The 20,859-nt window shown below is 41.8% G+C and overlaps 2 protein-coding genes across 6 annotated transcripts in view; one reads left to right on the top strand and one right to left on the bottom strand.

Annotated features, from left to right (window-relative positions):
- Window positions 1–1,663: 1,663 nt before the first annotated feature.
- Window positions 1,664–7,361, top strand: LOC311493669 (coxsackievirus and adenovirus receptor homolog). Of its 3 annotated transcripts, XM_084552410.1 has the most exons (8): window positions 1,664–2,722; window positions 3,091–3,170; window positions 4,767–4,927; window positions 5,086–5,287; window positions 5,524–5,676; window positions 5,777–5,899; window positions 6,103–6,241; window positions 6,332–7,361. In XM_084552410.1, exons 2-8 carry the CDS (start codon window positions 3,119–3,121, stop codon window positions 6,552–6,554), a joined length of 1,053 nt encoding a protein of 350 aa, XP_084408536.1. In that variant the 5' UTR covers window positions 1,664–2,722; window positions 3,091–3,118; the 3' UTR covers window positions 6,555–7,361. The 3 variants fall into 3 exon arrangements, with proteins under 3 accessions (XP_084408536.1, XP_084408535.1, XP_084408537.1); XM_084552409.1 differs by lacking the exon at window positions 1,664–2,722 and having other exon boundaries at window positions 2,751–3,170; XM_084552411.1 differs by lacking the exons at window positions 1,664–2,722; window positions 3,091–3,170 and adding an exon at window positions 3,182–3,597.
- Window positions 7,362–14,512: 7,151 nt separating this feature from the next.
- The window catches only part of dock5 (dedicator of cytokinesis 5), a 31,075-nt gene continuing 24,728 nt past the window's right edge, over window positions 14,513–20,859 (bottom strand). For 2 of the 3 annotated variants that reach the window (XM_084551858.1, XM_084551856.1), the window contains exons 43-51: window positions 20,702–20,788; window positions 20,414–20,590; window positions 18,260–18,343; window positions 18,036–18,173; window positions 17,632–17,804; window positions 17,301–17,445; window positions 16,909–17,068; window positions 16,575–16,693; window positions 14,513–16,445 (exon numbers count right to left, since the gene is read on the bottom strand). In XM_084551858.1, the coding sequence (XP_084407984.1) occupies window positions 16,344–16,445; window positions 16,575–16,693; window positions 16,909–17,068; window positions 17,301–17,445; window positions 17,632–17,804; window positions 18,036–18,173; window positions 18,260–18,343; window positions 20,414–20,590; window positions 20,702–20,788 (1,185 nt within the window). In that variant the 3' untranslated portion in view covers window positions 14,513–16,343. The remainder of the gene's footprint in view (window positions 16,446–16,574; window positions 16,694–16,908; window positions 17,069–17,300; window positions 17,446–17,631; window positions 17,805–18,035; window positions 18,174–18,259; window positions 18,344–20,413; window positions 20,591–20,701; window positions 20,789–20,859) is intronic. The other variant, XM_084551857.1, reaches the window with a different exon arrangement.

The following is a 20,859-nucleotide window of genomic DNA, read 5'->3' on the forward strand; positions in this document are numbered from 1 at the left end:
ATGGACAGGATAAGGTTTTGGCACATGCTCTTGGTTAGATGGACTCTCGCGATGATATAACGCTGCATAATTGTGCACATGCACACAGAGATCTCGCCGTGGAAGTGAATTACTGGCACGCTCTCTATTTGTGTCCTCTGTGCCCATTCAGCGTAGTAACCTGCTCATCTTTCAGAGATTTCAGGCCAAAGTTAACTCTTTCGCTCTGCTGTTCCCATCCACTCTCTCCTATATCCTCTTTCAATGCTAAAAATCTACAAATAAAATCGTGATAATACTGTCTCTTGCTGCATCAGCTTCAGTATCATTATAATTGGAAGGCATTGTTGGCAACCAGTGGGGTTTTGTCCTGCTGTGTCCAGCATCTTTCAAGCATGGCTTTGATGGTAGATGTGCCCTTTCCAGACTGGGTTACTTACTGGGAGGCTGGGAGGAATCCTTGCATTTTGCTTTTTATTATTTATTCTGCAGGATGGCACATGGAAAGCATGCAGGGCAGGAGCAACTGAAAATGTGCGCTGCTTGGAGATAGGGAGTAATCATACTAGGCTTAGCGTATAACGAGGCATCCGTTTTTTTGGATGACGACTGCAAACGCTTAAAAAGATGCTACCTCTGTGCTCATTACCGCATTGTCTACTGTGTGCAGAGTGTATGCTTATGATGGGTAGGAGACCAGTAAATAATGAACGGTTGTTGTAAAGAGACAAAGAAAAATCTATTTCCCTGTCAGAGTGGACATTTAATTGCAGGGATTCAGGGGGGTCGTGAATATTGTGTGTGTACCAGGGTGTGCTGGCCGTAATCCACTCACGTAGTTCTTTGAGAGACTGAGTGACTGCCTCCCTCTGCCACAAGCGCGATCCTTGTCCCAGTGGCGTTCCACCTTAAAAAGACGAATATATGTGCCTAACTGGCTCCCTGACATTGACACACGCTGAGTCACGCTGCCGTGCTATTTCAGTATGGCTGCTGGCAAGCCTCTCTGTAACCTCTCCCCTCCCTGCTTTGGTCATTTGTTTGCCACCCCTGCTATGCTGTTTACTTGTAATTTGGACATCTGTCAAGGTGGTTTGTGTGCTACCCTGTGGTACTGTGATTAGGCTACCTTTGCCAAATCTTGGAAGATGTGTGTGTTGAGGAAAATCTTGGCGTCCGAGACAAAGCCAGACTTTGGCTGCTTCTCATCTACTGAGTGTGGCGGAATAATAAAAAGATTACTGGGTGACAAAAAAAGGGTGCAGTGAAAACAGATGCAACAAGTTCAGAAGATTCAGGTCAGTGGTCACAAATGTATTCATCATGCTTGTCCACGCTCTCTCCCGCAGTGTTAATGGTGGTCTTGTGCTTGTCCCAGTACTGTCTGTTCGGTCCCGCCTCGGCCTGTCACGCAGTCTGTTCGGCTCAGCGCTACAGTGCCAGAACCTCCTCTTACACCAGAGGGACGAAGTGTGGCAATTAACCACCTGCTGTTAAAGCGGCCACACCGCATCGCCTCACACAATCCCTGACATTTGCAATATCACTCATGTACACATGCATACACAGATTTATGGGTGTGGTGAGGCTCAAACACGCTGCATGAAGCACAGGTACACAGCGTGCATTGCTGATTTCATATTTGCTCTCTGATCATGTCTCATACTAAGCGTTACTAATTTTTTCATCTCCTTAATGAACATTATTGGCAGGATCGCATTAACCCAGCACTTAAATCTCCTAATGGGCAACGTCACATCCCTTGCTCACATTATACTGTACAATCAATACTGAATAATTTCATCAGCCCATCCGGCTTCATTGGAAAAAGTCTTTCCTTTAATTTCTGGATCATCAGCCAAAGTTTGATTTTGTAGATTAAAACAGATTATACAAAACCACAGTGATCACTCTTCTGGAACTGCTTAGCAGTTAACTTAATTCCTGATTTTGGTGAATCATTTATAGCCGATAAGAAGTTCAAACTATTTGTGTTCACTGTGATAAGTTTAATCATCTAATAAATACCCTACTTACAGCTCAGACAGCACTAGCAGCTGCCTCGCTGCACTTTTGCAGCTCTGTCACATTGGTGGCATGGGAGTGGACATCAACATACTACGTCTTTTTTTGTTCACACACCCATGGGTGTGTTAGGAGGGTGTGTAAGGATGGGAAAAATAGTTGCATGTGTTAAAGGGAGAAAAATACTTTTTGTTTTGTTTTGTTACCCTGAACAACAACAACACACAAACAACATCAACTGCGCACCAGCCAAACCATATATTACAGGCACCTTCCTATACAGAGGCACAGTTTCACAAAGGGTGTTGTGATACGCTTTATAGTGGAATGACAGATGACGGATATGTTGACCTGCTCAAAAAAGCAGCTCGGCAACATAGCTGGACTGCTCAACACACTCATCAGCGACGGCACGAGCCTGGGATAAGCAAGCACAAAACTCTAAATTCTCTTTAATATTTAACATTTATAAAAATAAATTGATTGTTGTTTTTATCAAGTAAACACTTCACCTGTAATCTATAAAGGAATTTGGCCGGTCTGACGTGTTCCCAGCTCTGGGAGTGGCCAGCAGATGTACTATGGACAGAGAGGGTGTGGCCATAGTTACTGCTGCTGAGTTTCACCTGAGATCACAATAGGCAAGGTACACCAGTGCTGGCAGAGTGGCTGGTGTCGAAGGGCGTACTTTTACTTTGGATCATTTCTTCAGTTTACGGTAGGTCTCATCTATTATATTTTTGCTCTACGATTTGATCGACGACAGAGGTTGATTTCCTTGAAGGATTAATAAAGTATTCTGATTCTGATCTTGTATTGACAGACACAGTTTGTACTTCGTCTGAAAAATTCAAATTCACTCTTGGCCTCATTTGCTCTATAGAAAGAGAAAACAAATGCAGTAATTCTTCAGTTCCAAGATGCGACACAAACATCTGTATCAGGGAGCTGGAGGACAACCATGCTGTAGAAAGCTGTCCTCTTGTACAAAATTAGAGACAAAACACAAACAATGGGAACAAAGCAGACTGAAACAACATTCTCTCAATATTTTTTACTCATTAACGTGATGCATTTTCTCTCAAGGTTAATAATCAAGCCCGCATTTCCAAACATGAGGCTCAAGGTGGCTGCGCTGTTGCTGATAGCAATTCAGCTGAAGACAGGTGAGTTTGATTTTTCGAAGTAAAATGTCTGTTTCAGGTTTTTGATCAGCTTGATCCACATTTGACGTGTCTGTGATTTCCCCCTTTTTCTGCCTGTTTAATATTTAACAGTAAACATTAAAAACATGGAAAGTAGAGAATTAATTATTGATCTAACAGGACAGGTGGGGTTTTTTTTGCTGCTCTGTGATTCACACAATAGTCTAGCCGATGATCTGATTGGTAAATTACAGACATTCAGTCAACCATGCACATATAATGTGGGTGGCTGACAGGTACCCTGCATAACATTGATACCTCTTCTGCTTGGGTCAGACTGCTATGCGGATTTTCAAAGTATGACCCTGAGAGACTTCATTGTCCCTGTGGGAGGAATTAGTCTTTGGCCTCCATCCAAGCTGTCTATTCTAATATATGAACAACGGAGGTAAATGTAAATCAAATGCATGCATAAAGCCAACAGTATATATAACATCATTCCTCTAAGCTGCTAAATCCTCACATTGCACCACCTCATTAGACCAACAGTTGACCGCTTGGTGTTAAGAGGCTTGATTGATTCCAGTGCGACTCCCCCGCAGTACACTGAGAGGAAAGTGTTGTGCTAGTTCAATGTCTGAGCCAATGAGAATGTGCACAGGATTTGAATATTTGCAGTTTCTTTGTATCAAGCCTAGCGAGAGACCTCACTGGCAAGTTAGCTTTGCTGCCTCTTGGTAAGATCACAGTGTTTTGCCCAGGGGGGTTTCCACAGAGTAAACATTTGATTGACTAATTTGAGCTTTTTTCCCCCAAACACCCTCATCACATGTGCTTTTTACATGCTTTAAACATCTCTGGCACACTTTGTTTTGTTGCAGCGGTGTTGAGGCACTTTCAAAGTGTTACAGTGGATTTAATGATGAGTGTTGTTAAAAGAGAGGCTGATTTGATTTGTGCACCATTTACATATTTAGCAAAGATTGAACATCTAAATTTGAAAATGGTAATAAGACCTTTTCTGTGAGTTGAGCGTCGCCAAGATAAATATCCTGGATTCGTCTAAATGTGTTGCCTCACAATAATAATGGACGTCAAGTTGCTTCCACAGCTATCAGGGTTAATCAAAGCCATGGCCATAAACAATGACTCAGCCGTGTTTGTGTCAACTCAGAGACACATTATTACTGCTCCTTGTCAAGTGCATTTTACATGTTTGCTCATCTACTCTGTATTCCTCGTCGTTTAACAATGCATTTCTGATGATTAACAAGCTCCCAGAGTTTTAAATTAATATGTAACTCGTTTTTTGAAAAATACCACTTTCGCTGTTATTCAAGCTCTGAACCCTCAAATCTTCGCTTTGACTTAAGAGGCCAATTAGTCTCACATCAGCACTCCTTCTCCACCCTGAGACTGCATGTGAGCACAGGCCCAGAGCTTGAATGCCATTAAGTGGGAAAAATATGAATGCATTTGAGAGTGAAATTAGTCCCTTTTTCTTTTTGTTTCTCGGCCTGGGTAGATGATTATGAATATTGGATGGAAGTAAAACTGTGAATTGCTAATTAGACAAATCTGACAAAAACAAACATTTTGTGAAATTCTATGTGACAGACGCGATGCAGATAGTGTCCTCGGGGCCGCAGACGATTCAAAAGTCCCAGTGGGAAGACGTCACCCTGAGATGCACCTACACACCCAGCCCTGAAGACACAGGGGAGCTGGATATTGAGTGGTCCAACGTCAGCCCTGACATGACACAGAAGGACACACTGGTACGTTCCTTATGTTTAATGATAGAGAGGAATGATAGATGGAAACCAGTCTGAGGAGCTGACTCACTGTGTGGTTATGTTTTGAAATGCCTGTGGGCTCTGTTAGTGGAAGAACCTGCTTTTAGGAAGTGTCACTCAATTCAAACTTTGCGTCACAGGTCTTATCACATTCAGGGGGTAAGACGCACCACTACGGCGACCCCAGCCTCTCCCAAAGGCTTAATTTCATAGCGGACCCGAAGCTGGGAGACGCTTCCATCTCTATCTCTAATCTGAGGAGCTCAGACACAGGCACCTACCAGTGCAAAGTCAAGAAGTCGCCGGGTGTCGACATGCGAAAAGTCACTCTGGTGGTAATGGGTGAGGAGGAATTCCCTTTGACCAGTTTTACCTGTTCCTTTACTTAGCCTTCTTATAATTCTTTTCAATCTTGTTCTCATTCACATGGAATGTAAAGTCTCTTCCTCTCTCACTCAGTTGATGATCTCATCTTATCTCTGCATCCATACCTGGGTGTTTACCTCTCACACATTTAAGCCTGCAGTAATGTATTAAAGCATTGCTTTTTCACATGTTTATTTATTTTCTCTCACTAGTTCCTCCATCGGTGCCAAAGTGCTGGGTTGAAGGTAGCGAGGAAAGAGGTGGCACAGTCTCCCTCCGCTGCAAATCCTCTCAAGGATCCATTCCTCTCAGTTATGCGTGGAGTAGAGAGAGCGGAGGCGCCATGCCATCGACTGCAACCCAAGGTGAGCAACTGAACATAAAAAGGCCTCCCTCTTAAAGATGCACACATTCATGTTGATCTGTTTGTATAGGTTATGCCACATGTTCTTTTCTTTCATCTAGACGCACAGAGTGGGGAGCTTTTGATAAGAAACCACACAGACAGCAACACTGGAAGTTATATGTGTGAGGCAAAAAATGCTGTTGGCACGGCAAAGTGTAGATATGCACTGCATGCATACAACCGTAAGTCTATGATATCATCTTCTAATTTTACTCTTAAGAACTCTGTCTTGTACCCTGAAGGCACCCTTTTATTTTGCGTCTGCATTTGTAGCAATCTCTAATGCGAAATCACACATAAGCCTCTTCTAGAAGCTGGATTTAATGACGGGAAAGAGGAAGAGTTGCACTTGTTTGATCTCCAAACCCCGTGTCCTCTTTTCCAGCTACCAATAAAGTGGGTGTCATAGTTGGGGCAGTGATAGGTGCCCTGTTGCTGCTCATCCTCCTCCTGCTCCTCATCTGGCTCCTGATCTGTTGCTGCCATAAGCGCCGCTATGAGAAAGAGGTCCAAAACGAAATAAGGTATTGCTCCAGAGCTGGACACTGTTCTTAAGAATCTGTGAAATAATGTCCGATCAGAGGATCACCTGACTGATCACCTTTTATCCTCAGGGAGGACACCCATGCTCCAGAGAGCAGACCCAACAGCCGACACTCCAGCTACCGCTCAGTGTTGGGATACCGCACTCACCCTGGGGTGGAGTACAGCTCTGTGGGGAACCACCTGTCCAGTGATTCAGGCCCCATCTACACAGGCGAGAGTGATGGGCCAAACGCTGCAGGGGATAAACCTGCTACCCTCAAATACGACCCTCGATATGGATACCCTGTGTAAGCAACAAGCTCGACAATCTTTTACTTTAAGTATAAAACTATCTTTTGATTTAAATGAAAAGAGTATGCTATGTAAAGTATGTAGGTAACAAAAGGTGCAATACCATATATAACTGGAAAACACTGGGAGCGCTGGTATGGCTAAGACTACTGCAGACTCATAAAGTATTACCTCGAATCTTACCCTGGACAAACATAAATGTACAGCTGGCTGTCTTCCATGATGCACTGTAGCACATCCCAGCTACTGTCAACACCAAGGATAGATGCTCGTAATCCAACTTATTATTATGACATTTTTGCTGGAATTGTATGTAAAATGTATATAGCAAAAATTGTATTTTTTATTAAGATGTGTTTTTTTTCTATGATGCACATGTATCAGTTTATTGTTTTTTTAGAAATGTGTACAATAAAACATTTTAAAGTGCCATCTAAATCTCAGTCTGGGCCCAGATTTTATTGACATCTCTTACTGTTTGATGATATCCGGTCTGACAAAACATAACCGTATTTGAAGCACTTCTCCCGTGTAAAGGATGCACTGTTGTCTATGGGAAAATAAGGTCAAATATAATTGACTGCTTTGGCGTCGTAATGAAATCCAACATTTTGTGTTGACACAGAGAATTAGGTGTAAAATTGAATTTGTCAGTGTTCAAAAGGGCAGAGAATTCATCAAAATGAACTAAATCCAAAGCTAAGTTTTAAAACTCTGGCCTCAAACATGCTGAAACAATCTGTGTGTTTTCGTAGCTCGCGAGTGAGGAGAGTGGCTATTTTCGGGGATCTAAGTGGATCAATATGAATTCAAACTTTGAGCTGCTCATGAGTCAGAAAATTGAGCGACAGTGAAGTCAGTTTTGCCTCTGATCCTCTTACGGGTGTTTGCCTCCTGGAAAAATTTTCATTTGCAGAACGAAGTGCCGTAAAATTGCTTTGTTTGTGTTTCGTGTTCTCCAGTTTTTTTCTTTTTTTTTTTTTTTTTGCAAAGCAGCCAGTGAACTAGTTATCAGTCTAACTGCTGTCAGCTGAGGCACTGACCTGCAGCTGACACCTTTAGTAGGCAGAGTCAGCACTGAGCCTACGGCCCCACCTCCCATCAAAACACCCTAGTCTTGGCCTGATCCCATCTTCAAAAGGTGTAGGTTGAATTAATATGATCTGCCTGAGGTGGTGCAAGCTGGTGGGCTATCAGCAATACATTTCCCCCATGGTCCCCTCAAAGTGCTATTATGCAAGAATGATATTTTTTTTATGGAACGGAGATTAGCACTGTCACCCCACAGCAAGTAGCAGGGGGTCTCTGGGTTCAAATCCAGCTCAGGGCTTTCTGTGTGGGGTTTGCATGTTCTCAGTATGCCTGTGTGGGTTTTTCTCAAGGTGCTCTGGCTTCCTCCTGTGGTGCAAAGACATGCATGTTAGGCTGATAGATGATTCTAAATTTTCCGTAGGTAAGCATGTGGGAGTGAATGGTTGGTTGGTGACCTGCGCATGGTGAACCCTGCTTCTTTCCCTGTGTCACCTCGGACAGGATTCAGCCCCCTAGCGGTTACAGATATTGGATGGTGTTTTTTGCAACTGCGTTCCCCCTACACGTCTAGTAGAATTCATTTTTACACCACTGACATGGTTAATGTCAAAAACTAGTTGACCTCAAAAGTTAACAAGGCCGAACATCAAGGGAGTGCAGCAACTCAAGACGTAGCAAGCCACTCTCTTCCCCTCTACCATGATTTCTCTACTAAGAATTCTGAGCTAACTTTTTCTTAGACACCTGGCTGAAAACCCATAGTTGGTGGTGTGTGACGCAGTCTCACAGGCTCGGAACGAATGAGGAGCCGCTCTGCAAACATTCATTCGTCTTCTGTGACCACTTGTCCTCTGGAGGGTCGCGGGAGGGCTGGAGCCTATCCCAGATGTCACTGGGCGAGAGGCGGGGTACACCCCAGACAGGTCGCCAGTCTATCGCAGCATTCTGCAAACAGTGCTACTGTTTTTAATGACCAGGAACAGCAACGCACACAAACAACCGGCTTCTGTTTGACTTTGCCAATGAAAAACTTAACGAGAAAACAAACTGTGCCTGTCATGCTTCGTAAGTGCATCTTTCTGTTTGCTGTCCGGAAACTTCCGCAAGTGCACATCCATGAAGTCTTCTTATGTGTACATACATGGTCTTTGTTTCTCTTTAAAACCGTGTTTGGGAATGTACCAGGAAGTTGACGCAATAATTGATTTCAAATTCTGGTATTTTAATTCAGAAACAGCAACACTCTTGTTTTAATATTAAGGTTCTTGGAAGGCAGTGTTGGTATGGTACTTATTAAGAACTTTTTGAGATTTTTCATGCTATTGTGCAAACCAAAATTCAGAACCTGTCCACAAAATGTGGCTTATTGTTTTTATAAAATGGTGTATTCATTACAGTAATGAATCTGACTAAGTTAAGGTGTTTATTATAAAGAAAAGTTGGACTGTGGACCTGGGTACGCCTAACTGCTTATGTAATTAATCTCAAGCTAGTTTTAATTGGATAGTTGCAAAGGTAAATCAAACGAACAAGAAATCTGAATAGGACTGACATATAATTGTGGGCACCTTGTTAAAAGTCTATAAAGTCAGTGCTCTCCACAGCACAAACTACAGTGATACAGTGTTGCACAAGCCAGTGCCCTGTAGGTGATTTAAAGGTGATTTGCATTTCTTATCAGATAAAATATGTTTGTGGGTGTATAAATATGTGACTATGTGCTGAAATAACCATTTGCATTTGCATTTGCATGGTGTGTGGTAGACTGCAGTCTGTGGACTGGTCTGGCTGTCGTACTTCACTGTTAGACAGTAAAGCAACTGGATATCCATAATGGAGACATATCCTGCCCATCTTGTGTCTGTGCAAATAAGCTGTCGCCACCACCACCTGTGGTCAAAACTGATGCAAATCATACACAATGCATACACATAAATCTTTTAGAAGCAACGCATAAATCCAGAGGTTTCACCTTGCCATGTGGATCCTCCAGGCAAGGATTAATGCTTGGATAAACAATACAAAACAGCGGATTCTTCAACTGCAGCCAAAGGTATTGAGTCAGACAACATATTGTGATGACAAGCAGTCAAAGAGAATGCAAGCAGAAACCCTCAGTAGGATACCAGGAGTGATAAAAAAACCTCATCTGAACCAAGGGATCTTCCTTTGAGGTAAAAATGGAAGATATTTCTCATCCTAATTACTCTAACCGTCTTATCTCAGCTTCATATTTCTTGCATATTCTATGACCTCCTACATTTCAGATTTCACTTATATTTTTGACCATAATATACTTTAACTGAGCCTATTAAGATGCATTTTATGTTTTTCTAAAGCTAAATGCGTGAATCTTTTCCACAGGCCCCTGTGACGAACTGTGACTGATTCCATTCTGTGGCAGAAATGAAGAATTGTGTGGCTTTGAGTGTGCGTGCATAATTTTTTCCCTTCTTGTCATCTCTTTGAATACGGCTAAAATAAAAGACTACAGAGCCCCGCAGAGACTACTGAGTGTTACACAGAGGTATATAGCAGCTCTCATAAAATTTACTCAGCAGATTGGCTGTCTTCTTTAATGTCTTTATCTTTCTAATGGGTCTGTGGAACTACGAGCAGAAAAAGCAGCGTATTCCCAGTGAGACTATTACCATGGCTATGTCAGTGGTCAGTGTGACTCACCAGCTGGGCTGCTACTTCTGAATGACCAGAAGTAGCAGTGCCTAAGCCCTACGCCGTGGCGCTACAGCCTATCCTCAGCGTTTTCACTATCATGTGTGACATCAACTTTCTCACTTTCTGCTACAGCACCAAACTGGTCAACACGCTCTGTCACTGCTACACACAGATCCAGGCTGCCATCCTCAAGCATACTTGTCATGTTTCACACAGTTTTATAGGCAGATGCAAACCCTGGCCAGGTTTATGAAGTCAACCCACACTGATGTGCTGCCAGGGGTTCTCATCTCTAGCTCGGTCAACCTGGCCATACATCTCCGCCACATGAAAGCCAGCACCGTCCACTGCCCAAAGCTGAGCTCTCAGATGATGGTGAACCAGATGTCTGAGTCTCTACTGGCCACCTTCATCCTCTCTCTCCCTCCCTCTCCCCAGGCAGTGTTGAAAATAAGAAGAATATTGTGCCCTCGTTCTTCCTCACATCAGACTGTCACTGCCGTGGTACTCTTCTGTAGTAGAAGGACTTTTGCGAGAACTCTGATACACGGCTTTAAAATCAAACTGAATGAATATCTATGTTTATCTTGTCTGAAGGTGCTTGAACAAAAGGCTGAACCCAGCACTCCTGCAAAAGTTAAAAACCGAAAAGTCAATTTTCTTTGTGCTTGAGGTCTATGTGCTGAAATCAGTTGGTCATTGTCTGAACTTACTTAAAACTTTGAAGTAACTTATTCTTTTTATCTTTTGTGCTGACGATTTCAGTAATGACTACTGCCCTGGTACATTACCATTAATTGTAATTTCTTCCATTAATAAAATGCTTCAGCTCTCAGTTAGAGCAGCAAGATGTTCAAGTGATGCACACAGCAGGCAGGTGTCCACCTTACCATTCAAATCACAAGCTCATCAGAACGAACTATGAATATTAATATTTCAGTAGGACAACTAATAGTCTGGCCTGTAAAACAGATCCCCAAGCAAGGTTACCTGGACATGATGTAACTTGTGCCCATCTAAAAATGCTAAAAAATACATGTGACTGTAGTGAGAGGACAGAGCGTATTAATAAAACAAGAAAGTACGCACTACCTGAGGTTTTTTTTCTTTTACCCATCACAGAGGTTTCCTGAGGTCTTCCTCAGTCAGGTTGCAGATAGTTTAAACTGCACATGGGGACTTCAATAGTCTGATTGTAACTGGAAGGTTGCCAGTGCAAACTACTGCACCAGTGGAAGGAGAAAGTCTAAACCTGATGAGGAAAAGCACTCCTAATCTCCTGTTCTCTAGTATATCAGTTTGCTGGCCCTCAGCAGGGCTGCGCGTGTGCCTGCACTCGACAGCTCTCAGGTGTGACTGTGTGCATCTGTAGCCGTGCATGTGACTGTGAAGCTGGGTGTTCCTGAAAAGTGTACTACTCTAAGTAAATAGTTGCTCTCTCTCTCTCTCTCTCTCTCTCTCTCTCTATTTATTTTTTTTAACTTCAACACAGCAGACCTTTTTGCAATGCTACATTAGTTTACACCCTCTGGCACCACCTAGTGAGGTTCAAAGCAGAGACACAAGTGCAGCTAATCCCACTACACAGAGAAGCTTGGGATCCCTCCAGCAGTTAAATGGACAAAGTAAGAAAGGGCATCTTTTTCTTTGACGCGGGGGAGTTAAGTCGTACGCAGGCCTCAGCTTTCTCTCTCTGTTGGAGGGAGTTGGGTTCAATATTACAGGGACAAAAACAGCTTGATATGACAAAAACTGACCAATATGGTTGCAGTACTCAGTACTTCATTCTTCATGAAAGACGATGATGGAAGAAGCATCTAGATCCTACAGATCCTCACTACAAATCGACACTATCCCTGTTACCTGTGTTCAAATAACACTTAAGCAAAAGAACAGCAGCATCACCAGCTAAATCAAATGTGCTTACAATATCAAAAAGTAAGTAAATAGCCTGTAATCAATCAACAGAAAAAAAGGCTGTTAGGAGGCAGTATTTTACTGATGCAGTTGGTCAAACTGGAGCCAGTTTTAACTACAGTAAACATGCCCTACTGTATCTAAAGGTGTTAGATAATTAATCCTGTATGGAAAAAAAAAAAAAGAAAACCTGCTTCAAACTGCTTTCAAATGATTACTCACTCAAAGCAATGGAAACTATATGACGTCAAACTGTAGAACAACATAAAGTTAGAGTCAAATACACTACCGGTCAAAAGTTTTAGAACCAAGGTAAGTACTGAACAGCCAGAGGTTAAAAAAAAAAAGGTTTGGTTACCCAAAACTGAAAAATAATGTACATTTCAGAATTATACAAAAAGGCCTCTTTCAGGGAACACGAAGTGGGTTAACAATTTAAAGCTGTTCTGCAGCAATGAAGGTTGAATCAGCCTTGAAAGCTGGTGGTACTAATTCCTACAGGTGTTACAACTTTTCTCGGTTACTTACAACCCCCTCTGTTTGCATAAAAGCAGTGTTGGAACACACTGTGGTACCAGACCCTCATGAGCATCAGGTGAACAGTATTGTACTGCAGAAAGTAGTGTGTTGCTACAAAAATGGTGAGAAAAAGGCAATTAACAATGGAAGAGAGACAGACCATCATAACACTTAAAAATGTAGGTCTTTCCTACAGGGAAATTGCAAAGAAAGTCAAGGTGTCAGTGAGTACAGTTTTCTTCACCATCAAAAGGCACTCTGAAACTGGGGGGAACTCTGACAGGAAGAGGTCTAGTAGTCCCAAAGCCACAACTGAATCAGAGGAAAAATTTCTGAGAGTTAACAGCTTGCGTGATAGGCGGCTCACAGGACAACAGCTTCAAGCACAGCTTAATAGTGGTCGTAGTAAGCAAGTCTCAGTTTCAACTGTGAAGAGAAGACTTCGAGCTGCAGGTTTGACAGGACGAGTTGCAGCAAGAAAGCCATTGCTAAGATGTCAGAATAAGACAGAGGCTCACCTGGGCCATGAAACACCGCCATTGGACTACTGAAGACTGGAAGAAGGTATTATGGACTGATGAATCAAAATTTCAAATCTTCGGTTCATCACACAGGATCTTTGTACGCCGTCGAGTAGGTGAGAGGATGGTTCCACAGTGTGTGACATCGACAGTCAAACATGGAGGAGGAAGTGTGATGGTCTGGGGCTGTTTTGCTGGATCCAAGGTCGGTGACTTGTACAGAGTGAGAGGCACCCTGAACCAAAACGAACAAGATGGTAAGCTTGAAAACATGGAGTGACCAGCACAGTCTCCAGACTTAAACCCCATCGAGCTGGTTTGGGATGAACTGGACAGAAGAGTGAAAGCCAAGCAACCTACAAGTGCCACACATTTATGGGAACTTCTGCAACAGACTTGGGAAGAACTTTCTGAAGAATATTTGATTTCTATTGTAGAAAGAATGTCACGAGTGTGTTCAGCTGTTATATCTGCCAAAGGTGGCTACTTTGATGAGTCAAAAGTTTAGAATACATTTTGGTCTATGAATTGATTCCATGATTTCTTTTTCAACTCAAATTGCTTATTTGTTCTATGCTTTCATTTCAGAGTGTAATGAGACACTAAACTGAATAATCTTCAGTACAAAACTGGAAAAAGTGTGGTGTTCTAAAACTTTTGACCGGTAGCGTATGTCACCGGCTTATAGTCTGCAATGCAAATGACAAGAAAAATGTTGGGATTCATGTTCTCAGAACTGATGCAGCGTAAAGTTGTAAACATGTTACAGTATTGAGATCGTTTCCATGGAGATGTTCCTGAGCATACAGCTAAAGTTGGCAGCTACGATGCTTCTCTCTTTGCATGAGTGAATATCACTTCAAACGTTTATTTCTCCTGAGACTTGCAGGAAGAGTGATATCCTGTACCACACTATCTGACAGGAAGGAACAGGCCATTAACAACCCAGATTAGCAAGACCATCCCCCCCATCACATTACTCCAATAAACATCTTATAAACTCTAAACTCCTCCCTGTGTGCGGCCTCTGCAGATAATGACCCCACAGCTCCAGCATGAGCCATAGCGGCATAATTTACCAACATCTAATCGAACTGTCTGAATTATATAAATCACCAGTTTGTTGGATGTTTTGAGCTTGAATGTGTCATTTTTCATGCTATCAGTAGCATCCAAAGGAGTGTCTGTGGGAACGCTGCGTTTCCAGTGAGGGCACACAGAGTAATCTGTATTCTCCACGTTGACAGGAGAGATGGAGAAGATGCCTTTCTATAAAATAATCAATGTCATCTCTGGCCTTTCAGGATCTCTTTATTTTTGTTCAGTCGACAGTTTGTTCATAAAAAAAAAAAAAAAAAAAAAAAAATGAAAGAAAATCATCGTATAGTATATCTCTCGAGGCACTGTTTGTATAAAATTCCTTTGATGCTTGTTAGGAAATGTGTACTGTACAAAGAAATGAATGCCTTGTCAAACAATTAAAAAATTAAACTAAAATACCAGTTTCATTTTCAAAACACCTAACATGCATAGATTTAGCATTCTGAAGGCACATACGTTGTATTGCTTCCTTTAAAAAATTTGAGACAGCGCACAATAAAGCAGTACCTTGAAAATATAGTCAGATTACACTGCATTAAAAATAAAAACCATCTCTGTACACGCTGGTGTGCAAAACTATGAATGAATAGCAATAATTTAAATTTCAACAATGTACTGATAAAAATAGAAAATCTACCGACACCTGAAATATCAAACTGAAGTGAGCTTCACAGGCATTCATGCGTGTACCATGCAGTGTTTAGGGTTCTTTAAAGGACCAGTCTGAATTACTGGAAAATATGCTGAGATGTGCAGTCCCATGTATAGCTGGAGCTGGAAACACGTAGCTTAGCTTAGCATAAAGATTATAAAATGCTAGCTGGGCTCTGTATAAGGGTAACAGAATCTGCCTTCCAGCACCTCTAATTAAAAAGTCACATCTCATTTGTTTACAATGGTATAAAAACAATTAGTGATTTTACAGGAGGCAATGTGACAGACTATCTCTTGGCCTGGAGCGGTAATTATCTCACTTTAGTGCTTCCAAACTCACAAATAGCTGCTTTGTAAAGGTTAAACTAACAAGATGGAACGTATTAATTGAACTTTGGAGGTACTGGTAGGTGGATTTTGTTCCCTTCAAACAGACAGCCAGGCTAGTCGTTTCAACCTTTTCCAAATTACATGCTAAGCTAACCTGAGTTAAGCTGCATATTTATTGTATTGTTTCTCAGCAAGGATGCAAACGAGAGTATTTCCAAATTGTCAAACTAAGTCCTTCAAAGAAAAACTGATTTCCGCTGAACGCTGCCATCAACATGATGTACTATGACTTGGAAGCATCAGTTACACTATTCAGTTCATCATAAAGATCAATACAAATATACAATCTGCACCACATTCAAAAATGCCATCCAGTGTCTCTGAAACATTGTGGTTTTTCGAAAATTGCTTTGATCAGACAAGAATTAACTACTTTTCAAACTAACAGTTACATTCTGTACATTGTATTCCCTGCTCTTGATTAAGTGCCACATGTATGTAATGCAGCTTTATCCTGTTCAAATATGGAATGTCAGTAAACAGCTACAGGGGACATGAGTCATCCAGTGTCACTCAACGCACGCATAAAAAATATTACATTGTAACGTTGGTCTTTCCTTTTCCCTGCGAGTGATTTAAAAAAAAAAAAAAAAAACAACAAAAAAAAAACTACTGCATCTCTTCATCAAGAAAATATTTCCATTACCTTTTAAAAAGCACTCTGAATCTAAGACTGGACCCGAAATTGGCATGCTATTTTCACACAGTAGTACTTATTACAGTAACCCCACACATATCCTTTCTTGCACTTTAAAAACAAAACAACAGTTAAAAGTTGAGAACAAAACGACTACTTGGAATTATAAGTGACTTTCATCAGAAATACTTTTTCCTCACTGAGAATCTTGCATACGTGTAAAGATCTAAAAACAGTACCCTAAGTGTCACATTTCTACAATGCCACATCTGTTACTGTGGTTTCCATCACAGCCAAAACAGAGAATTAGTAAAACTTTAAGGTCTGTGCCCTGGTGGAGCCTTACTGGGGGGGATGCTCATACGAGGGGAACATTGACTTCCGCGTTTTAGGAGGTGGTGGGGGAGGCTTGCTCTCAATTTTCATTGGCAGTGGAGGAGTGAACTTTGGGGTAAGAGAGAAGAGAGTTCTGTGTTAGGACTTCAAATAAAAATAAAAACAGAATATTTTAGCGTTTACATTCCATTAAATATGCATTTGTGAGGGGGTGCTATATTCTCTGAGCAAATGTACCTCTGAAGAGAACCCAGGGTTGTCAATCTCGTGCGGGTGTTTCTTCGGAGGCATGGGTGGGGGAGTCCCTGGAGTGTCAATGGTATTGGCATCATTGTCACTGAGAAGTGATGAATAACCTGCCACAGGAGAGAAGACATAAAAGCCTTTCAGGCCGCATGCATCTGTGGATATGCGTTTTTTTTTATGTGACCTGATTAGGGCTATAGACCAGAGTGTGCTTACACAAGGTTAGTGAGAAACCTTCTTCTGTATGCAAGGTACATTTTTAAGACAAAATAAAATGATGACATGCAGTGCGGTGACTGTCAGGTAGTTTTTTTTTGCTACTTACTGGAGCTTCGAGGTGTGTGCGGTGTGTGTGGAGAGGCAGGTAGCGGGCTGAGAGGGTTAGACAGACTCAGCTGGGATGAAACTCCCTGGAACAGGGAGAGGGTAAGCCGTCTGTCTCCTAATTGTAAACTCTTGGGTCTCTGCTGCTTCTCTGGAGGAGTCTGGAAATAAGGTGGAAAACAAACATACAGGCTTCCATGTGAAACAGTTATGCACAACAGAGGTGCTAGCAATTCACAACTGAATAACAAAAACTTTGTGTGAGAATGATATGTTCTTGATATGCACCTGATTATTAGATCCCCTGAGTTAAAGTGCAGCATGCTTTACACAGAAATAAAAATAGCACAACATATATACAATATATAACAGTTCTTGCACATAAGGACTTACCTCATCCGCATCTGACTGCCTCTCCAGTAGGACCTGGGATTTGCTCACACTCCACTCTTTCCTGTTCTTCCTTGCAATCCTGTTGTCCTCCTCTGAGCGGGACAGAATGGATGCCCTGCGATCACTGGGATGGGACAATAAGGAACTGTTTGTGAATGACCAGAGGCAGAGAAAAGAAGATGTACAATCAGATGCACAAACTGTACTGTGACTTTTAGAACAAAGAAAAAAAAACATCAATGTTTAACATAAGCACTGTCTACAGTGAGCTAAAAATCAAACAGGGTGTAAATATAGACAAGCGAAGCAGGGAGAGGGCGTAGGGACTGACTCTTGGGAGGAAAGGCAGGATGGTCCATCTGAGGATGCCGAGCCGCTTGAAAGGCCTGAGGAGGCGTTGGAGAGGGTTGAGACAGTGGACATGCGGCGCAAGGTGGAGGACAGGATGTAGGGCATCACCACCGAGCCCACGCGACTTTTCTTCTTCTCAGCAAGAGAGCAGGGCTGGGACACACAAATGGGATTAAGCATCATCGAGGGATCTTGGCAGGGGAAGGGCACAATGACAAGCAAAACACAGGTCGCAATGCACTGGCTAAAGGAAGATTTATGCTCCTGTGCTAATATAATGTACACTCTGCTTTGAATGAGAAGCGTTTGATAGGAAGGCAAGAGGGCCAATAGCTTAAGTTGGCACTCTCTTACATTAAATTGAGTTTGCAGTTGGCAACATACCAAGGTTATGACGCCATAATGCTTCTCCACTTTCTCCCGAAGGTCTTGGAAGCAAGTAACCAGACGGTTGTGTAAGGGCTTCAGCTGCTCCGTTGTCTTCTCCCCGTGGATACGAATTCCATCTGCCAGGAGAGGGATCTGGAGGGGAAGACGAGCACTTAAGTGTTACAAAACGTGCTCCGCTTGAAGCCAGTGTCAATGAAAATGATGATGGAAAGATTTACCTGCAGGGCAATGAGTTGTTTAAGGACCTCAATGCGTTCGTGGTCATCTGGGTGCTGTTGGATGTAGGTGTCTGTGAAGAATGCCTACGCAGGGAGAAAATAACATGAAAACTGGGCAATTTTTAAGCAGGGTCGCTTGAAATATATTAGAAAACAAAAATAAACAGGTTTCCACAACACAACAAAGCACAACACGGCACACACCACAGCGGTTCCCTTATGAATATAACTTTGCAGCTGATAACAGGCTAGAGGCCAGCCAGTCAATGAAAAATTTTATTTACAAATTCATCCATTTATCTTCGCAGTCGTACAATTTATCTTTTATTAGTGTAGTTTGCCACTGTGTGGTTGCATTATATTCTTTCCAAAACAATTACTTTAGAACTGTGAACGCAACCTGAGCCTGATTCAGCAGACAGCTAAGATTTAACAAATATAATGTAGTCTGCCAGGAAAGGCACAGTGAAACTGTTTTTTGCTGCTCTGTACTCTTGAATAATGGATTTAAAGACTGGTGTCTGGTATGTACTGTACAAATGTAACCGACTTCAAACAACAGAAATTTCATTGTAGCCGTGCTAACAGCCCTTCTCTCGTACAACGTTTGCAGACACTTTAGTACAGGGGTGCCCACACTTTTTTGGCTTGTGAGCTACTTTTACAATGACCAAGTCAAAATGATCTACCCGTGTGTGTGTGTGTGTGTGTGTGTGTATATATATATATATATAGTCATATTAATTGTTGCTACAGTGTTAAAAGCTCTATCCATCTTTGTTTTTAGTTTTATCAAGAAAAATTGGTGTACTGCACCTTTAGAAAAATAGCGCTGTCTCTTTAAGAAAGACGGTAGTCTGGAGTTGTTGTTGAATTTGTGCGTGGCTGTGGATGTATTCCGCTGAACTGAGGGCATGTTGCAAATATAAAGTTTGTCTTGCTGTTCGTTTTGGAGTTGCAATACATGAATGTTTTAGACTAACATCTAAAAAAAAATTTCAATGGCACGCGATCTACCCGCACTACCTTCACGATCTACCGGTCAATCGCGATCGACGTAATGAGCACCCCTGCTTTAGTACAATTCATGGTTTTGCTGATCAATGGTTGCTATCATTGGTTATAGTCATAGTCATGGTCGTATGATTGAGAGAAAAAAATAAAATAAATGTGTATATACATATAGCCTATATAGGGCAAATAAAAATAGAATATTTGCTAAATGTTATAGTTATATATACTTTAGTTGGTTCCTGGGGGTATTCTGTAATGTCCTCATTATGTATTTTGGTTGGATTCTGGGATTGGAATCCCTTCTTATGGAGGGGGGTGTGACGGCCACCTGCCACTAGGGCCTGTTTTGTGTTTTTCGTCTTGTCTTGTCTGTTTCTGCAGGTACCTCAGTGGGCGGGTCTAATTTGAGCAATTGGGAGCACCTGGCCAGTCTCCCTGAGCTTATAAAACCTGGCAGTCATAATCCTCACTCTCTCTCTCTCATCTTCCACCTGGACTCCAACATGGGTTTTGGTTGTGTTGGCTTTGGCCTGTTTGTTTTGTTTTAACACCCATCACCAATGCACATACACTATCATGCATCCATCAACAGACACACTGATCCTCAAACTCAAATCTCATTAATTCTTATAGGTTCTGCTGGTTTGTTTAAATAAATTAGTTCACCTTTATGTTTAGCCGTGTTTCTTTGTTATTTTGTCATGGTTTACGAGCCAGATCGTGACAATACAAGTAAAAAGCTCTGGTTCTGATTAGTCAACCTTAGAAATGGATGGAAAGAAAGAAAGAAAGAAAGAAAGAAAGAAAGAAAGAACATGCGTGTTGTCCTATCTAATATATAGCATACAGGCCTACGTTGTTATATAATAAAATAACAGATTTTAATAAGCAAATGATTGCATGCCTACACCCAAGCTAGGAGGGCTAATTTAGAAACATTATACTTAAATTATACTTAAATCTGATGTAATCGGGGAGCATGTTAGCATCCTAATGTTAGCATTTATCCTCACAGAACAACCTGCATTGAATTTGTTTCAAAATTACTCCAAGGGTTCCCTCTTAATAAGGTGATTTCTTTGTATGTTTAAAAAAGGTGCACTCTACAGAGAGCTGTCATATTAAATTAAAAAATCAAACCTTCTCATAGTTGGAGAAGCCACCCATGACGGCAGGGTCAACAATGCCACTGAGCATCATGGACAGCGGATTGATGGACAGTGAGCGATCACAGGCTTGTTGTTGCACAAGGTTACTCAGCTTCTCATTGGCCATCTCCATGGTTTCAATGGCGTTCGCCAAAGGACTGATCTCCTCCTGCCCGGTGGACAAGAATTACATGGTGAATTATGTGTATATGGAAGATTTTGAGTAACAGAAACTGTGAAAAGAGAAGAAACAACTCTGAGCGTCATAGCTGCTTCTTACCACTGAGACAGATTTGACTTCAAACCATTTGAGAATCCCTGGGAAGCGATATGCAGTAACGTAAGTTGTTCTCTCGATCCACATGGTCTGTAAGGCAGAATAAATAGCAGTTACAAATAATAAATAAATAATAATTCAAGAGTGGCATTTTCATGTCT

This window comes from Chelon labrosus, assembly GCF_963514085.1.
Source record: "Chelon labrosus genome assembly, chromosome: 9".
NCBI classification, from domain to species: domain Eukaryota; kingdom Metazoa; phylum Chordata; class Actinopteri; order Mugiliformes; family Mugilidae; genus Chelon; species Chelon labrosus.